At 42.9% G+C, this 20,860-nt stretch overlaps 1 protein-coding gene across 1 annotated transcript in view; it reads left to right on the top strand.

Moving 5' to 3' along the window:
• The window catches only part of cntn2 (contactin 2), a 238,666-nt gene that overhangs the window by 151,262 nt on the left and 66,544 nt on the right, over positions 1–20,860 (top strand). The window contains exons 7-8 of the mRNA XM_072278769.1: positions 5,194–5,299; positions 12,612–12,793. Coding sequence (XP_072134870.1) covers positions 5,194–5,299; positions 12,612–12,793 — 288 coding nt within the window. The remainder of the gene's footprint in view (positions 1–5,193; positions 5,300–12,611; positions 12,794–20,860) is intronic.

The raw sequence follows: 20,860 nt of genomic DNA, 5'->3' as shown, positions 1-20,860 counted from the left end.
AATGCACTGCCTGAAAGGATAGTGGAAGCACAATTCATAATAACTTTGAAATCAATATTATAAACTGAAAGCAATAGAGCTGTGAGTCTTAGTCTTTCAGAGAATGACCACAGTAATCTTGGGCTGAATATCCTCCTCTGGCTCTCAGAGTTTGAGCAGAATGACTTGCCACACTGGGTGAAACATCAGCACAGAGATTTCCTGCTATCTGTCCTTCTCTCCAACAGGCTAAGGAAGTTGATTCTTTCTGTTGCTGGCAGAGATTTGATTTAAACACTGCTTGGGAAGATTCAACCCTGCTTATTGCAATGTCATACAAAAGCAGATTGCTTCTAACGGACAACTAGGGATGATATGAAATTCTCGCAAACAGCACCCACTACCTAAAAATGAACAAGTATTCACTTCCCTTATAAAATCAGTTCAAACTCAGCCAACCCCAGAGCATTAAGTTGTCAATTATCTTCAAGATCAAATAATGTAGGAGGCGAAGGCTGAGACTTTTTCCCAGGGCAGAAATCAGAGGGCATAATTTTAAGGTGATCGGAGTAAAGTATAAGGTGGATGACAGAGGTAAGTTTCTTACACAGAGAGTGGTGGTAGAAGACAGAGTCATAAGGGTCATTTAAGTATCCCCTAGACAGGCACATGGAGGATGAAGAATATGGAAGGCATTGTGGAACGAGAGTGTGGAACGAGCTGCTAGCACAAATGGTGCAGGCAAGCTCAATTTCAACGTTTGAGCGAAGTTTGGGTAGATAATGGATGGTAGAGCTATGGAGGGCTATGGTCCCAATGCAGGTCGATGGGAGTAGGCAGTTTAAATGGCCGAAAGGCCTTTTACTGTTCTGTAGTTTTCTATGACTCTATGTAGGGGCGAAGGGTTAGATTGATCATAGGGTAGATGGAAAGGTTGCCACAACAACATGAGATGAAAGGCCTGTAATGTGCTGTTATGTTCTATGAGACTTATGTCACAGTGGTGAGTATTAACATCCCCTCTAGAGGACTAAAAGGAACCTGGCTCTGTAATTAGCGTTACTCCAGATGACCAGGCAGAATTTTGCATAAACACCATTATTGCCTTTTACAGAAACAGTTCCCTTTCTGACACTAATAGTGCTCACCTTGACAACATAACCAGTGACAAGAAACACTAATTTTACTAGTGTGATTCAATTAGGTCTACCAAATATATCTGGGTGTTCTGAGGTTTGGGTGCACAATTTATACTTTAATTAGCTAATCTAATTCACACTTAACATCTGTAGAGATTAAGAAACCTTCCCCTGCCCCATGAATCTGTAAATGATACAACACACCAGGAAGCCCTTCAGCTCCTTGTAATAACACCAGAAATTTTTAATGCAAGTTCTTCTGCATTGCACTCTGTGATACAGTGCACCCAGCGGACAATAACTACAATAACAAGTGTCAGGTGGCATCGTTATATCTCCTTAAAGACTAATCAGGGATTTCTGTCCCAAAGAATAAGTGAATGTCTAGGGTCTGTCCCTTCTTCCCGACCTCAAGTGTCACATCAAGAGGGAAGCTTTGGAAAGGATGCAGAAGAGGTTCACCAAGATCAGAATCAGAATCAGGTTTATTATCAGCGGCATGTGACGTGAAATTTGTTCACTTGGCAGCAGCAGTTCACTGCAACACATAATCCAGCAGGGAGAGAAAAAAAATAAATTAAATTAAACAATAATAACAATAATAAATAAGTCAGTTACAGTATACATATATTGAATAAATTTTAAAAAGTGTAAAAACAGAAATACTGTATTTTTTTAAAAAGTGAGGTCGTGTCCAAAGATTCAATGTCCATTTCGGAATCGGATGGCAGAGGGGAAGAAGCTGTTCTTGAATCGCTGAGTGTGTGCCTTCAGGCTTCTGTACCTCCTACCTGACGGTAACAGTGAGAAAAGGGCATGCCCTGGGTGCTGGAGGTCCTTAATAATGGACGCTGCCTTTCTGAGACACCACTCCCTGAAGATGTCCTGGGTACTTAGTAGGCTAGTACCCAAGATGGAGCTGACCAAATTTACAACCTTCTGCAGTTTTTTCAGTCCTGTGCAGTAGCCCCTCCATACCAGACAGTGATGCAACCTGTCAGAATGCTTTCCACGGCACAACTATAGAAGTTTTTGAAGATTGCTTCCTTTGGTTTACTCCAGCTCAGAGTTAAAATGATCCAGTTATGCTTGTGATGTTCTGATTTGTTTTATTTAGTGGGTAAACTGATATGTGGAACTGACAGTTTAATCTGCATATTCAGCCATGTTGCCAATAATATGCCCTGCTGAACCGTTCAATGCTTAAAGCAGAGTCTCTGTAAATTCACCATGTACGAGGTTCAAATGGCAGTAGGGGTTAGTTCAGTAGAGAGCATGGGTAAATTGGAAGTGGAATGAAGTTGAGAGAACTAAGAGAGGCCCTCTGCTGTTCAGTGTCGACCATGGGAGTTGCACCCTAGCTGTCTATTCAGAAGCCAGTATGCAGTGCAGAGCAGTATAAGCTGTTGTCCATATAGCAGGCTCCCCTTCTCCATGCAGGCAATGAATCCAAAGAAACAACAGAGACACATACAGTTTGGCATCAGCGGCATGGCATGCCAGGATTTGCCAGTTAGTGATGAACTCAATGTAGGACTGCCTGAGGGCTCTGGGGTTTGCTCCCGATGCCTTGCCCATGAGAGGGTATAGCTGCGAAGCAGCGGAAGTTTAAGATCAGAGTTTTCCTTCTCCTAGATGAGCTGCCATCTAAGGCTGACGAGCCCCATCTGCCCGAAGCAACTGGTTTTGAGAGGCCAGTGACCTGCGTTTGCTCCTTCTCCTGCCAGTAGAAACATCTCCACAAGGCTTAATAGATAAGCCGTATGTGACAGCCAGGAGCTGGACAGTTGTTGGAGGCTAATTGAGATGCACACCGCACTTAGACCCACCAAACCCACCCACACCCCCAGCTACGACAACCTTAAGGTACCAGAACTAAAACAAAAACAGAAAACCTAAATCTGCTGTGGGCCCTTCTACAACTTGCTTTTAATAATTTGATTTAGCATTTCTGCATTTTCAAAGAATGTTATCAGGAACTTTATTGATCAAAAAAAAGGTTTATCCACCCACTTGCTCTTTCACAATAAAGTTAGAAGAGATAACCAAAAACTCATGGTGGACAGGAAGGGATTCATTTAGGAAGCTCAAGGTCCGAAAGAAACCAGGGAACTGGTTGCAGGGATCAGCCCTGATCTACTGCACTTCCCGTTTACCTAAAGCAGGGTATTCCCACTGTTGGAAACCTCCAATAGAACAGGCTTTTGGTCAGTACATTTAACCTAGAGCTGGAAAACATATAAAATAGGAATCTAGGAATTCACCCCTGGACAATGGTGCTGACTGTGGAATGTGGCACTGCCTCCAGATTGTTCTCCACTTCCAGAATTCAATCCATTGATTCCCCAAATCCCAAGGCAAACGAATAGTAAAACAAAGGAAAAGGAAGTGATAAAAGGGTAAGTGTTCAATAAGGTGGAAGGCTGGTTAGGTAAATGACAAAAAGAATGAGTGATATGAACTCAGTTTGGTATGTCTTCATTTCCTTTCTTTTCTTTCTCTCTCTCTCTCTGGGAGCGAAGGATATGCCCAGCCTGACCTGCCAGGCATGTCTTCCTGTTCTGCATTTCACAACTCCTACATTAGTCATAGATTATTAAAGCACAGGAGTAGACCCTTCAGTCCATCTAGTCCATGCCAAGCTGTCCCATCAACCTGCACCTGAACCACAGCCCTCCAAACCTCTCCCACCCACGTTCTTATCCAAGCTTCTCTTAAATTTAGTAATCAAATCCGCATTCAACACATCTGCTGGCAGCTCCTTCCACGCTCACACCACCCATTTTTCTGCCTATGTTCTCACTCTCTAACGCAGGGGTCCCCAGCCTGGGGTCTACAGACCGCCCCGGTTAATGGTAGGGGGACAATGGCATAAAAAAGTTTGGGAACCTCTGCTCTAACTGCTCCCATTTACTCACTGACAGATAGCCTTGTTTACAGTGGGACCCCATTGTCGTCCTGCTCTTATACACCCACCTCCTCACAGCTTTACAAGCTTATTCTGTCTGCCTTTCAGTTCTGATGAAAGATATCTAACTGTGTTTGTCTTCCCACTGATATGGCACAAACTCATTGAAACCTATTGGGCATTGAAAGGTCTAGATGGAGTGGTCATGGAGAAGATGTTTCCTGTTGTCTAGAACTAGAGGGCACAGCCTCAAAATACCATGGTGTCCCTTTAGAACGGAGGTGAGGAGGAATTTCTTCAGCCAGAGGGTGGTGAATCTGTGGAATGCCATTGCACAGACAGCTATGGAGGCATTGGGTATATTTAAGGTGGAGGCTGATAGGTTCTTGATTAGACTGGGTGTCAAAGGTTACGGGGAGAAGATAGGAGAATGGGGCTGAGAGGGATAATAAATCAGCCATGATAGAGCAGACTCGATGGGCCAAATGGCCTAATTCTGCTCCCATGTCATATGGTCTTACAGACTTGTGGAATACTTACAGCACTTTCTGTTTTGTAAATGAAAGCCAAAATTTTATATTAATGGGACAAGTTAAAAAAAAACAAAAGATGAAACTATAAACAATAGTATTATCTGAATTTATTGAACCATGTAGATTCTAGAGGAGTACAGTGCATCTAATTGTAGAACTTGCATTCATCTAGTTGCTGCAATTACCTTGGAGTGCAGGAAAAATATCCATTCAGTGTGCACTGATTGGCTCACGGGGAGCTGAAGCATGAAGCAGACCTTGCTCCCCTTCCATTACTTTCCATTATCTTTTGAGGTATCTGAAATCCTCCATCACCGAACCTGTTACTAGGGTGCCAAGCTGGTGTAGCGGTCGGCATGACACTGTCACTGCTTGGGGCACTCCAGGGCTCAGAGTTCAGATCCGATGCATCTGTAAGGAGTTTGTACGTTCTCTGTGACCGCGTGGGTTTTCTCTGGATGCTCTGGTTTCCTCCCACAGTTCTAAGACATAAGTTAATTGGTCATTGTAAATTGCTCTGTGGTTAGGCTAGGGTTAAGTAAGTGGGTTGCTTGGTGGTGCGGCTCGTTGGGCGCGTTGTGTCGCTGAATAAAATAAATAAATAAAGTACAACTTATTTCTTTCTCTCACTTAGCCGGTGATGCTCGGACTCACTCTCCACACATTCGAATAAAATTTCCCTCAGAAACTTATGCCCTGGCTGGACAGTCCTTGAATCTGGAGTGCTTTGCCTTTGGAAAGTAAGTGAACACAGTTTTTGTTCTGTAACTCGAAACGAGCTGGTTGACACGGTGTCAGCTGGGTAGACAGGGTGCTGAAGAAGGCACTTGTCATGTTGATCTTCATCAGTCAGGGCACTGAATATAGGAGTTGGTGCATTAGGTTGTAATTGTACAAGATGTTGGTGAGGCTACACATGTATAGCTTTGTTATCCTCTTATAGGAAAATTTTCATTATAAGAAAGAGTGCAAGGACCATTTCAAAGTTCAAAGTAAATTTATTATCAAAGTACATTTATGTTACCATATACAACCCTGAGATTCATTTTCTTGCAGGCATTCACAGTAAATACAAAGAAACACCATAGAATCAATGAAAAAACACACACACAATGAAAAACAACCAATCTCCAAAAGGCAACAAAAATAATAATAATAATAAATAAATAACCAATAAATATTGAGAACATGAGATGAAGAGTCCTTGAAAGTGAGCCCATAGGTTGTGGGAGCAGTTCAACACTGGGGTGAGTGAAGTTATCCCCTCTGGCTCAAGAGCCTAATGGTTTAGGGTTAATAACTGTTCCTGATCTTGGTGGTATGGCCTCTGAGGCTCCTGTACCTCCTTCATGATGGCAGCAGCAAGAACAGTGAATGGCCTGGATGGTCGTGGTCCTTGTTGATGGATGCTGCTTTCTTGTGACACCTCTCCTTACAGATGTGCTTAATGGTGGGAAGACTTTTACCCGTAATGGACTGATACCGAAAATGTTAGCAGGACTGAGTTATAGAGAGAGGGGTGGGCAGGCTTGGATTTTATTCCTAGAATGGGAATGACCTTACAGAGCTGTATAAAGTCATGAGGGGCATAGACAGCATGAACAAACACAGACTTTTTCCCAGGTAAAGGGTACCAAAAACTAGTGGACAGAGGTTTGGTGTGTGAGAGCAGAAAGATTTAAATGCGACGTGAAAATCAACTTCTTCACATGGAGGGTGGTGTGTATGTTGAATGAGGTACCAGAGAAAATGGTTGAAGCAAGTACAACAATCACTTTTAAAATACATTTGTGCAGGTACATGGATGAGAAGGTTTAGAAGGATTTGGGCAAGTTGGACTGGCTTAGATGGGCATCAACAAGTATGATTTAAGCCGAAGGGTAGATTTCAATGTTGTATTGATCTATGGGTCTTATAAGTCAAGTTGGACTTAGATTTGAGAAAGTAAACTTTCTAGGAACCTGTGGAAAAACTAGAGGGAAAAGGAGTTAAAAGCCAAAAACTGCAGATAAAAACAGAAAGTGTAGGAAATACTCAAAAAGTCAGTCAAAATTTGTGCAGAGAGATAGAGAGTTGACATTTCAAGCCAAGGACCTTTCAACGAAACTGAAAATTTAGAATTTTGTTATGGCTGTGTTTTAAGTTGCAGTGGAAGGGAGGGACAGCAACATTATTGGATGGAAAGCAAGGGGGAACAAATGGCGCAAAGTGGTGTTGATGGGAAAAGTTATACAAGAATCACATTGATATTTGCAGACCTTTTTGTAATTGGATTCATGATGTCATGAAGCTGGAGAGAGTACAGAAAAGATCCAACAGAATCTAACCGGGACTGGAGGGCTTGAGTTATTGGAGAGTGGAGAGACTGGGACAGTTTTCCCTGAAGAGTAGGAGGCTGAGGGGTGATCTTATAGAAGAATATAAAATCAGGAGGGGTATAGTTAAGGAGAATGGCCAATTATTTTGCTCCTGGTTCTTCTTCTTCTTCTTGGGCCCAAAGGCCATTGATGACCTCCTGTCTCCATCATCCAAAGTCAATGGTTGGAGTTCAGCAATGTTTCTGTCTGTAATTCATTGTATCCATTGTGCAGAGGATTGGACTATAGAGATTCACCTGAGGCCTGTTGACTGGCCTTGCCTGTTTCCACCTCTCACAACGGGAACATAGGGTTTGGTCTTTGAGAGGCATTTTTGCCTAAGTTAGGGGAGTCAAAAACCAGAGAGCATAGTTTTAAGGAGAGCGGAGAAAAATTTAAAGGCAAAATGAGGGACAACCTTTTTCACACAGAAGGTGATGGTTATGTAGAACGAGCTGCCAGAGGAAGTGGTGGAGTTGGATGCAATTACAAACCTGAAAGACATTTAGACAGATGCTGTATGTGGCTGGGAAAGTCACATTTAAATTTGGGTTGTTTTCTCTGAAGTGGTGGAGATGGGCTGGAGATCTGATAGAGGTTTATAAGATTATGAGAGCCTTAGACAGACTAGACAGGAAGTATCTTTTTCCCAGGGTCAAAATATATAATACCAGAGGGCATGCATTTAAGGTTCAAGAGAGATGAAAGGGGCAAGTTTTTTACACAGAGAGTGGTAGGTACCTGGAGTGAGCTGCTTGGGTTGGTGGTAGAGGCAGATAAGTTAAGGATTTTAAGAGACATTTAGACAGGCATATGAATGTGAGGGATAGATACGGACTTTGTGTAGTCATAGTCATACTTTATTGATCCCGGGGGAAATTGGTTTTCCTTACAGTTGCACCATAAATAATAAACAGCAATAAAACCATAAATAGTTAAATAGTAATATCTAAATTATGCCAGGAAGTAAGTCCAGGACCAGCCTATTGGCTCAGGGTGTCTGACCCTCCAAGGGAGGAGTTGTAAAGTTTGATGCCCACAGGCAGGAATGACTTCCTATGACGCTCTGTGTTGCATCTCGGTGGAATGAGTCTCTGGCTGAATGTACTCCTGTGCCCAACCAGTACATTATGTAGTGGATGGGAGACGTTGTCCAAGATGGCATGCAACTTAGACAGCATCCTCTTTTCAGACACCACCGTGAGAGAGTCCAGTTCCATCCCCACAACATCACTGGCCTTACGAATGAGTTTGTTGATTCTGTTGGTGTCTGTTACCCTCAGCCTGCTGCCCCAGCACACAACAGCAAACATGATAGCACTGACCACCACAGGCTCGTAGAACATCCTCAGCATCGTCCGGCAGATGTTAAAGGACCTCAGTCTCCTCAGGAAATAGAGACGGCTCTGACCCTTCTTGTAGACAGCCTCAGTGTTCTTTGACCAGTCCAGTTTATTGTCAATTCGTATCCCCAGGTATTTGTAATCCTCCACCATGTCCACACTGACCCCCTGGATGGAAACAGGGGTCACCGGTACCTTAGCTCTCCTCAGGTCTACCACCAGCTCCTTAGTCTTTTTCACATTAAGCTGCAGATAATTCTGCTCACACCATGCGACCAAGTTTCCTATCGTAGCCTTGTACTCAGCCTCATCTCCCTTGCTGATGCATCCAACTATGGCAGAGTCATCCGAAAACTTCTGAAGATGACAAGACTCTGTGCAGTAGTTGAAGTCCGAGGTGTAAATGGTGAAGAGAAAGGGAGACAAGACAGTCCACTGTGGAGCCCCAGTGCTGCTGATCACTCTGTCGGACACACAGTGTTGCAAGCACACGTACCGTGGTCTGCCAGTCGGGTAATCAAGAAGTAGAAGGGGTTAGTTTAGTTGGGCATTTGATTACTAATTGAATTAGATTTTCACAATATTATGAGCCGATGGCCTGTCCCTGTACTGTACTGTTCTATGTTCTATGGGATATGAGTCAAGTACAGACAGGTGGGGCTATCTCAGGTAGGCAACTTGATTGACATAGGCGAGCTGAGACAAGGAACCTGTTTCCATGCTGTGTAACCCTACGATTCCATCATTACCATTGCTAATGTAATGGTACAAACACCAAGCAAGATTATCAACTCATTCCTTCCTCAACTGTAACAGATTACACGTTTAATGTTTAGTTACAATGGCAGAGAGGAGATTTTGGTACAAATCCCTTGCCTTGTTCAGTGACAGAGCTGATAATATATTTTCTCACTTAATCTCACTGGAGGACAGACATATCAAATAATCCATTCAACTAGAAAATCTAATTTCAAAATATTGTTCAAAAAAAGAACACACAATATTAATACAGTGCCTTTTGCATCAAACCCAGACAGTGACTTCAGGCATTGGAAGCTAGGCTTGAGCTGATGGCTCACTGACAGAGAGTACTACCACTGCACTAACCCATCGCCAGTTTATCTGTTTTTCTACTGCTATTAATAAAATCCTTCAAAAAATACAGATGCTTCCAATGGAAAATTGTCTAAGATATAAAATATAGGCATTGAATGCTTTAGTGGCCTGAAGTCAATACCAAATAGCACCAGTGCTCCGGGAGCTATTTTTATTTAGGGATCTATCATAAGGATAACAAAATGACCGTCTGCTCTAAATTATTGAGCTATTTTCATGTAAAGGTCAAGGATCAACTTTATTTGCCATTTACATTTACATGTATTAGGAATTTGCCGTGGTGTATCAGTGTGACATGCAACAAAAACAATGCAAGCTTTTATAAAGGATGAAGAATTATATAAAAAAATATTGTTAGACGTGCAGATATGGAATAAAGTGTGCATAAATGCATAAATAACTGCATGTGCTTACAATGTAAATAGCCTTACAAACAGTGGTTTAAAGTGTTTACAGTGACCGAGGTAATAGATAGAGGGGGTGGGGACGGGGCTAACTAGAATGGTTGATCAGATTAAGTGCTTGGAGGAAGAACCTTTTAAGATAACATGAGGTTTTTGCAACTATTAATCATATATAATCACATACTGTATATTGATATCAAATGTACAGTCGGTGGCCTGGATAATTATATATTTAAAATGGCTGCAGTCTTTCTGTTTCCTCAACAGCTGTGCAACAATTCACCTTGAGCATTTCCCCCCTTCCCTTCCTATCCCCCTCTCTCACTAAGTAAAAATGGCATATCTGTTCCATGGACAATGCCATGCTCTGAGTGTATTCCTTTCACTTCACCTGGATTTAACCCATATTATGCCATTGTCAGTAGTCAGCAGAAGTGCAATTAATAAATAAATGGATACTCTCATTGGTCACATTATTAGGTACATTTGTACACCTGCTCGTTAATGCAAATATATAATCGGCCAATCATGTGGGAATAACTCAACGCCTTGTTAATGAGAGAGGTCAAAGGAGAAAGGTCAGACTGGTTCAAGCTGACAGGGAGGTAACGGTAACTCAGGTAACCATGTGTTACGGCAGTGGTGTGCAGAACATGTCAAGCCTTGAGGTGGGTGGACTTCAGCAGCAGAAGACCATGAACATTCAGAAATATACCCAGTGACCACCTTATTAGGTACCGGGGTGAACAGGGTGGAGTTGCCATGCAAAAATCTGTGGTGTTTCCCTTCCTGGTCAGACAGAGATAAGGAACGCACTTGGTGCAGAGAAGATGGTTGTTTAATATTCATCAGGCTCACATTATGTCTTCTTTGGGTGGTATTCATATTCAGTGCAGTTCGCGGAAAAAAAAATTCTGTTCCTTACTGATAACAACAAGAAATCTTCTCTGAATCGCTGCCATTTTTATTGTTCTCTTTTTTTAAAAACTGTTTCTGAAATAATATAATTCATTGAATATCAGTCAGCTGTGAACATTGTACTAAAAACACCCTGCTGAAATCTAGCTACAAGATTTAGAAACCCTGGGGAATGCTATCGAATTTGATAATTCCAGTGCATAACACAAGCTGCAGGTAAGCTTGTATTAACTTTATGGGATTTCTCAGCCAGAATACACTATTGTCAAGTGACAATTGCTTGATATTTTTTCAAAAACATTATAATAAAAAGCCCATTTGCTTCTAAACATCCCTATGTTCTAAGGTAGTGCACAGGTTAATGTGTTTAGTGAAATATCTTTGTATCTTACTATTAATGCAATTGTCACCCATTTAAAATAATTGAATTAATGGCTGAGTGATAATAACACTCAAAGGATTTTTAATGGATCATGCTAGAGGACTCATTTTCAGAGCCCGAGTGAGATCGGATCTGCTCTGTTTATTTGAAAAGAAGTGTTTGAAAAGCTGAGTCCCTGTTAACACGGCTAAGAGGGGTGACTATCAGCCATGTCCTCACCTCTGAATGAGCACCACAAGGTTCAAGTCTTGCTCCCGAGAACCAAGTGTGAAATCCAGGTTGACATTGCTCATATTGAGGGGATGCAGCAAAATCCAGAGTCTGTCTCTCAGATAAGATGTTAAATAGATATGCCTCTGCCTTTCAGATGGGCATAAAATCCTAAGCACTAACTAGGGCTTTATCTTGGTGTTCTGGCCAATATCTATCCCTCATCCATTCATTGTAAAGGAATGGTGAAGGTTTCAACCTTAGGCCATTTAGAAACTCTGGTATTAGTAACAATCCTGTGCAACCTAATGTGTGACTTGGGGTCCTAACCCTTTGGGTTGAGCCTGGAATCTCCAAGCTTTGTCCCATGCTCAATGATTCATGAGCACCTTCTTCCCCTCTGCCATCAGATGACTGCATGGTACATATATAATTCCTCTATTTGTTTATATTTGTAATATATAGTGTAATTTATGTCTTTGCACCGGACTGCTGCCGCAAAACAATAAATTTCACATTATTTAAATCAGTGATTCTGATTCTGAGTTGGAGATAGATCTCCAGGCAGTTTATGTAATGTAGATGCGGAGAAAAGGAGAAAGAAAATGTTTTGTGGCATCATTAATTTGAAAATGAATCTTAGAGAGAGGGCTGGTGGGAGTAAAGGTTGATAAAAATTGATAGGATTCTATGGACCCTCTTTGCTAGCCTGTTGACACCAAGCTCAGTGACCAATGATATGTTCCAGGTGTTGAGGGTCTTTGATGATGGTTGCCACCTTCTTGAGGAACTACATCTTGAAAATGTTTTTGATGGTGGGGAGGCTTGTGCCAATGATAGATCTGGCTGAGACTACAACCCTCTGAGCCTCTAGTGATCCTACACATTGCAACCTCTATAGCAGGGTCTCCACAATACATCTTTAAAAATTTTTAAGTTTTTAGTGATATGCCAAATTTCCTGAAGCTCCTAATGAAGTAGAGGTGCTGCTGTGCCTTCTCCACGATCACATTAATGTGTTCTGAATGAGACAAACCGAGTTCTACCTGTCCTTTTAAGCACATGGAAAAATCCCATGACGGAATTCTGCTGCCACCTTGGAAGATAGCTTCATCTCAGCCAACATCACCAATATTTAGCTTATTGTGGGAGTTTGCTGTGTGCACACTGACCAAAGATTTTCCTACATTCCTTGAGTGACTACTCGTCAAAGTGCATGATTGCCTGTAAAATGTCTTGGGACTTGCTCAGGTTGTGAAAGATAATACATCAATCAATGCAGTCTTTCATTTTTTATGGATCTAGTGTTTGTTTTCTTACAGTCCAGTGCCCAAAATTAAATGGAAGAAGCTGGATGGACCAATGCCCTCAAAGATTTTGAAATCTGTACACAAGCCCATCCTTCACATACCAGATGTACAGTTTGAGGATGAAGGCGTCTATGAATGTGAGGCAGAAAACTCAAAAGGAAAGGACTCAACACAGGGGAGAATTATCGTTCATGGTGAGAGGAAATGTATTGTTTAAAAGAGCAGTGCACCGAGATGTGGCAAAGCTGGGCACAAACCAGAATGAGTTCTTAGAGCAGGGGGGCACAGTCTGGGGTCCCGGGACTCCTCGGTTAATGGTAGGAGTACATGGCATAAAAAAGGTTGGGAACCCCTGATTTAGAGGTAGGAAAATGCAGGCACCTTCATATCAACCTTCATAGTTCTGAGCAGAGTAGGAGACAGTCACAGAAGATTCAGCTGTCTCTTTGACAAGAAGCGGCCTAGACCTCCCAGATCAATAGTAAGGAGTTGAACAATTTTTGAGAAGTTCACATTCATTGAGTTTTTTATCTGCGACCTTTTTTTTGCCACAGTTCCACTGTTGGTATTGGTTTATCATTGTCTCATGTACCAAAACAGAGTGGAAAATTTAGTTTTGCATGCCATCCAGGGCACCATGGTGGCGTAGCGCTTAGTGCTGGAGGCATTCTGGAGGTTGGAGTTCAATTCCGGTGCCGTTTGCAACGGATTTGCACGTTCGCCCCCGTGAATTGTGTGGATGTCCTCCGAGTGCACTGGTTTGCTCCCACAGTCCAGGGGTGTGCCAGTTAATAGGTTAATTGGTCACTGTAAATTGTCCTGTGATTAGGTTAGGGTTAAATAGGTGGGTCATCGGACGGTGCAGCATGGTGAGCTGGAAGAGCCTGTTCCACGCTGTATCTCTAAATAAAATAAATAAATCCATACAGGTTGCTTCAAAGCAAAAATATGTTGAGGAAGTTCGAGTACAAAGCATTAACGGAATGCAGAATATAGTGCTATAGTACAGAGAAAGTGTAGTGCAGGTAAAGAATAAGATTCAAGATTATTTATTGTCATTCTTCAGTACACAGGTGTAAAAGAGAGCAAAGTGTTTGTTCACTTTTCAAACTGCAAGGACCATGATAGGGTGGATTGTGAGGCAAAGATTTCACCTGTAACATACAACTGGTCCGTTCAACGGCGGGACAGAAGCTACCTTGAGTCTGAGGATGCATGTTTTCAAGCTGCCATTTTACTGACAACGGAAGTAGGGAGAAGAGAGAATGTCCGGGGTGGGAGGGGTCTTTGATTATGCTGGCTGCTTTTCCAAGGCAGTGATTGGTTTAGAAAGAGTCTATGAAGGGTTGGCCGATTTTCATGATGACCGCAACTCTGCAGTTTCTGGTTTATAGTTTCCCGTGATATATTGTCCCCATTGTGAAAAGGCTACATATCATTCCTGTCGGGTTCTGCATCTTCTGTGCTTTTATGTGTTACTTAAACTGAATCATCAAACAATTTACAGCATATAACATCAGAATTAAAATTGTGCATTTTGAAAGTGTGCCAAAAGCAGTGGACAACCTGAATGGGTGTAACCTTTGAAATCCTATTGAAGATGGAACTTTTGAGAAGAATTTCTTTCCCTCAATATGAACATTATGGTTGTGGATCAAGTGCTTATCAGTGGGGTTATTGGCACCAAGGAGGATGACAGTAAACTCAGTGATGGTATGATGTGGGGTGGAGTAATGGCAAAATTCCAAAATAAAATTAAGTTTTTGAACTTAGTTCCAAATCCAACTGTTCACATGAATAAAATGGAAACATTCCACAATGCTGCTAGACCTGTTCAGGGTCCAGTACATAGCCACTGTCTGTGCAGAGATGCCTATTAAACCCTCAGTGTGATATAGCCTGCATTGTGCTGACTTTCTTGGTTTATCCTGACTGAATATAATGTGTCCTCCACAACTACTTTGTTACAGCAGCTTCAGAAAGTAACAGGAAGGTAGAATGCTACGACAAGAGTTTGGTCAAACTTGGGTTGCATTCTCTGGAGAGGTGGAGGCTGAGGGGTAGACATCTGAAAGAAGCATATAAGATTATGAGTGGCATAGATAGAGTAGAAACTCAGAGTTCAAAGTAAATTTTATTATCAGAGAACATACATGTCACCACATACAACCCAGAGATTTGTTTTCCTGCGATTATATTCAGCAAATCAATAGAATTATAACTTTCACAGAATCAATGGAGTATCAACCAGAAGACAACAAACTATGCAAGTGCAAATATAAATAAATAGCAATAAAAAGCAAGAACATGAAATAACAAAATTAAGGGTCCTTAAAGTGAGATCAGTGGTAGGGAGGAACATCTCAATGGATGGGCAAGTGAGTGTAGTTATCCCATTTTATTCAGGAGCCTGATGGTTGAAGGGTAGTAACTCTTCTTGAATCTGATGGTGCGAGTCCTGAGCCTCTTGTACCTTCTACCTGATGGCAGCCGTGAGAAGAGAGCACTACCTGGGTGTTGAGGATATCTGATGATGGATGCTGCTTTCCTACGACAGCGTTTCATGTAGATGTGCTCAATGGTTGGGAGGGCATTATCTGTAAAGTATTGGGTTGAATTCCCTATCTTTTGTAGGATTTCCTGTTCAAAGGCATTGATGTTTCCATACCTGTTTTCCGGATGGACAGTGTAGTTTCCCCAGGGTTGAATTGTCTAATATAAAAGGCCATGCATTTAAGACAAGAGAGGATAATTTCAAAGGAGATGTGAGGAACAAGCTTTTTTACACAGAGATTTGCGGGTGCCTGGCTTGGTGGTAGAGGCAGATACAATAGGGGCTTTTAAGAGACTTTTATACAGGCGCATGATTGTGAGGGAAGTGGAAGGATATGGACATTATGTAGGCATAATGGATTAGTTTAGCTGACAACTTGATTACTATGTACTTTATTTGGCTTGGCACAATATTATGGGTCAGAGAGCCTATTCCTACTGCTCTACAGTACTGTGCAAAATTCTTAGGCACCCCAGATCTTTTATATGGTTTCAGATGATGTGGCCTCCACAGAGCTCTGATCTCAATATCATCGAGGCTGTCGGGGATTACCTGGAGAGGCAGAAGCAAGTGAGACAGCCAAAGTCTGCAGGAGAACTGTGGCAAATTCTCCAAGATGCTTGGAACAACCCACCAGCCGATTTTCTGATACAACAGTGTCCCTAAAAGAACTGTTGCAATTTTAAAGGCAAAGGGTAGTCACATCAAATATTGATTTAATTTAGTTTTTAACTGTTTACTGCTCATTATAATTTTTTTGCTATTTAGAATCTTTTCATTTCATTATTATTGAAACCAGAATCACTTTACAGAATTTTTTTTACATGTGTCTTAGGATTTTGCACAGTACTGTATGTTCTAATGGGGTTAAGATAACCATGATAGAAAGCGGCACAGAATCAATGGGCTGAATGGCCTAATATTGCTCCTATGTCTTATGGTCTTAACACAAACATTTTTGGTACTGGTATGGTGTAAATGGCAAGATACGAGTGTGATCATTTATTTGCATGCAGGTCAGTTATATCTGCTATTAATTATAATAAGGTTCATTTGTGAAGCAGACACCGAGGTATAATGCTCCTGAGTCTGCAGGTTACTCATTCTGTTAAACTCAAGAGATTCTGCGGATTCTGGAAATCCAATATATGTTTGATTCTACAGCTGCTCAAACTTGCTGATTCCAGTCAGGTTTGATTCTGAGGAGACAACAGAGGCCAGAGACCTCTCTCAAGTAATAGAGAATTTCAAGGATGTCTTACTCAGTCAGGAGCAAGAGTTCACTTGGCCACGAATGTGTCACGTGTCAAAGGAGACAGGTGCTGGGCTCATTCCTATACATACCATCCCCTCTTGGCTCATCCACTGAGCCTCAGCATGTTTAAAAGGGCAGAAATCCTGCTTCGGGTTTGATTCGAAGAAGGAAGTCTGAGAGTTGGAGTGGGGGTGCCGAGAAAGACATTTTTGAAATTTTCGGTTTTTTTTCTCCAACGGCGTTCAGAGAGACGGGACTGCGCAGGCGTGTGACGCCGGGCAGTGCAGCGCGGCAGATTTAAAAGGAACAGAGCCTCATAGAGCGGGCAGCGTAGTTTGCGGGTGGCGGAGTGAGCCGGGAGCAGAGTGAAGACTTAAGGGCTTCGGCTCAACGGGCTTAGGCGGAAACGGGCGAGGCGAGGAAGATTTGGCATTCATTTTCTGTTGTTACTTGAGGAGAGGGGCAGTATGAGTGTGAGGGCAGTTTGCTGTTCTCGGTGTCGGATGTGGGAGGCCCTGGAGTCTCCAAGCCTCCCGGACGTCTACATCTGCGCCAAGTGCATCGAGATGCAGCTCCTAAGGGACCGCGTTACAGAACTGAAGCCGCAGCTCGATGACCTTCGTCTGGTCAGGGAGAGTGAGGAGTTGATAGAGAGGAGTTGCAGGCAGGTGGTCACACCGGGGCCACGGGAGGCAGACAAGTGGGTCACGGTTAGGAGGGGGAGGGGGAAGAGTCAGGTAATAGAGAGTATCCCGGTGGCTGTGCCCCTTAACAATAGGTACTCCTGTTTGAGTACTGTTGGGGGGACAGCTTACCCGGGAGAAGCGACAGTGGCCGTGCCTCCGGCACAGAGTCTGGCCCTGTAGCTCAGAAGGGTAGGGCAAGGAAGAGGAGGGCAGTTGTGATAGGGGACTCGATAGTAAGGGGGTCAGATAGGCGATTCTGTGGACGCAGTCCAGAGACCCAGATGGTAGTTTGCCTCCCTGGTGCCAGGGTCCGGGATATTTCTGATCGTGTTCAAGATATCCTGAAGTGGGAGAGTGAGGAGCCAGAGGTCGTGGTACATATAGGTACCAATGACATAGGTAGGAAAAGGGATGAGGTCCTGAAAGGAGAATAAAGGGAGCTAGGAAGGGAGTTGAGAAAAAGGACCGCAAAGGTAGTAATCTCGGGATTACTGCCTGTGCCACGCGACAGTGAGAGTAGGAATGCGATGAGGTGGAGGATAAATGCGTGGCTGAGGAATTGGAGCAGGGGGCAGGGATTCAAGTTTTTGGATCATTGGGACCTCTTTTGGCACAGGTGTGACCTGTACAAAAAGGACGGGTTACACTTGAATCCTAGGGAGACCAATATCCTGGCAGGGAGATTAGCGAGGGCTACTGAGGTGACTTTAAACTAGAATGGTTGGGGGGTGGGAATCAAATTAAGGAGGCTAGGCGAGAGGAGGTTAGTTCACAACAGGGGGATGGGAACCAGTGCAGAGAGACAGAGGGGTGTAAAGTGAGGGTAGAAGCAAAAAGTAGTAAGGAGAAAAGTAAAAGTGGCAGGCCGACAAATCCAGGGCAAGCATTAAAAAGGGCCACTTTTCAACATAATTGTATAAGGTCTAAGAGAGTTGTAAAAGAGCGCCTGAAGGCCTTGTGTGTCAATGCAAGGAGCATTCGTAACAAGGTGGATGAATTGAAAGTGCAGATTGTTATTAATGATTATGATATAGTTGGGATCACAGAGACATGGCTCCAGGGTGACCAAGGATAGGAGCTCAACATTCAGGGATATTCAATATTCAGGAGGGATAGACATGAAAGAAAAGGAGGTGGGGTGGCGTTGCTGGTTAAAGAGGAAATTAACGCAATAGAAAGGAAGGACATAAGCCAGGAAGATGTGGAATCGATATGGGTAGAGCTGCATAACACTAAGGGGCAGAAAAAGCTGGTGGGAGTTGTGTACAGGCCACCTAACAGTAGTAGTGAGGTCGGAGATGGTATTAAACAGGAAATTAGAAATGTGTGCAATAAGGGAACAGCAGTTATAATGGGTGACTTCAATCTACATGTAGATTGGGTGAACCAAATTGGTAAAGGTGCTGAGGAAGAGGATTTCTTGGAATGTATGCGGGATGGTTTTTTGAACCAACATGTCGAGGAACCAACTAGAGAGCAGGCTATTCTGGACTGGGTTTTGAGCAATGAGGAAGGGTTAATTAGCAATCTTGTTGTGAGAGGCCCCTTGGGTAAGAGTGACCATAATATGGTGGAATTCTTCACTAAGATGGAGAGTGACATAGTTAATTCAGAAACAAAGGTTCTGAACTTAAAGAGGGGTAACTTTGAAGGTATGAGACATGAATTAGCTAAGATAGACTGGCAAGTGACACTTAAAGGATTGACGGTGGATGTGCAATGGCAAGCGTTTAAAGATTGCATGGATGAACTACAACAATTGTTCATCCCAGTTTGGCAAAAGAATAAATCAAGGAAGGTAGTGCAGCCGTGGCTGACAAGAGAAATTAGGGGTAGTATCAATTCCAAAGAAGAAGCATACAAATTAGCCAGAAAAAGTGGCTCACCTGAGGACTGGGAGAAATTCAGAGTTCAGCAGAGGAGGACAAAGGGCTTAATTAGGAAGGGGAAAAAAGATTATGATAGAAAACTGGCAGGGAACATAAGAACTGACTGTAAAAGCTTTTATAGATATGTAAAAAGGAAAAGACTGGTAAAGACAAACGTAGGTCCCCTACAGACAGAAACAGGTGAATTGATTATGGGGAGCAAGGACATGGCAGACCAATTGAATAATTACTTTGGTTCTGTCTTCACTAAGGAGGACATAAATAATCTTCCAGAAATAGTAGGGGACAGAGGGTCCAGTGAGATGGAGGAACTGAGCGAAATACATGTTAGCAGGGAAGTGGTGTTAGGTAGATTGAAGGGATTGAAGGCAGATAAATCCCCAGGGCCAGTTGGTCTGCATCCCAGAGTGCTTAAGGAAGTAGCCCAAGAAATAGTGGATGCATTAGTGATAATTTTTCAAAACTCGTTAGATTCTGGACTAGTTCCTGAGGATTGGAGGGTGGCTAATGTAACCTCACTTTTTAAAAAAGGAGGGAGAGAGAAACCAGGGAATTATAGACCGGTTAGCCTAACATCAGTGGTGGGGAAACTGCTGGAGTCAGTTATCAAAGATGTGATAACAGCACATTTGGAAAGCGGTGAAATCATCGGACAAAGTCAGCATGGATTTGTGAAAGGAAAATCATGTCTGACGAATCTCATAGAATTTTTTGAGGATGTAACTAGTAGAGTGGATAGGGGAGAACCAGTGGATGTGGTATATTTGGATTTTCAAAAGGCTTTTGACAAGGTCCCACACAGGAGATTAGTGTGCAAACTTAAAGCACATGGTATTGGGGGTAAGGTATTGATGTAGATAGAGAATTGGTTAGCAGACAGGAAGCAAAGAGTGGGAATAAACGGGACCTTTTCAGAATGGCAGGCGGTGACTAGTGGGGTACCGCAAGGCTCAGTGCTGGGACCCCAGTTGTTTACAATATATATTAATGACTTGGATGAGGGAATTAAATGTAGCATCTCCAAGTTTGCGGATGACACGAAGCTGGGTGGAAGTGTTAGCTGTGAGGAGGATGCTAAGAGGATGCAGAGTGACTTGGATAGGTTGGGTGAGTGGGCAAATTCATGGCAGATGCAATTTATTGTGGATAAATGTGAAGTTATCCACTTTGGTGGCAAAAATAGGAAAACAGATTATTATCTGAATGGTGGCCGATTAGGAAAAGGGGAGGTGCAACGAGATCTGGGTGTCATTATACACCAGTCATTGAAAGTGGGCATGCAGGTACAGCAGGCGGTGAAAAAGGCAAATGGTATGCTGGCATTTATAGCGAGAGGATTCGAGTACAGGAGCAGGGAGGTACTACTGCAGTTGTACAAGGCCTTGGTGAGACCACACCTGGAGTATTGTGTGCAGTTTTGGTCCCCTAACCTGAGGAAAGACATCCTTGCTATAGAGGGAGTACAAAGAAGGTTCACCAGATTGATTCCTGGGATGGCAGGACTTTCATATGAAGAAAGACTGGATGAACTGGGCTTGTACTCGTTGGAATTTAGAAGATTAAGGGGGGATCTGATTGAAACATATAAAATCCTAAAGGGATTGGACAGGCTAGATGCAGGAAGATTGTTCCCGATGTTGGGGAAGTCCAGAACGAGGGGTCACAGTTGGAGGATAAAGGGGAAGCCTTTTAGGACCGAGATTAGGAAAAACTTCTTCACACAGAGAGTGGTGAATCTGTGGAATTCTCTGCCACAGGAAACAGTTGAGGCCAGTTCATTGGCTATATTTAAGAGGGAGTTAGATATGGCCCTTGTGGCTACGGGGGTCAGGGGGTATGGAGGGAAGGCTGGGGCGGGGTTCTGAGTTGGATGATCA

The sequence above is a fragment of the Mobula birostris genome, chromosome 14, assembly GCF_030028105.1.
Source record: "Mobula birostris isolate sMobBir1 chromosome 14, sMobBir1.hap1, whole genome shotgun sequence".
Classification (NCBI taxonomy): Eukaryota; Metazoa; Chordata; class Chondrichthyes; order Myliobatiformes; family Myliobatidae; genus Mobula; species Mobula birostris.
The sequence above is the reverse complement of the archived record's forward strand: the minus strand, read 5'-3'. Positions and strand labels throughout refer to the sequence as shown.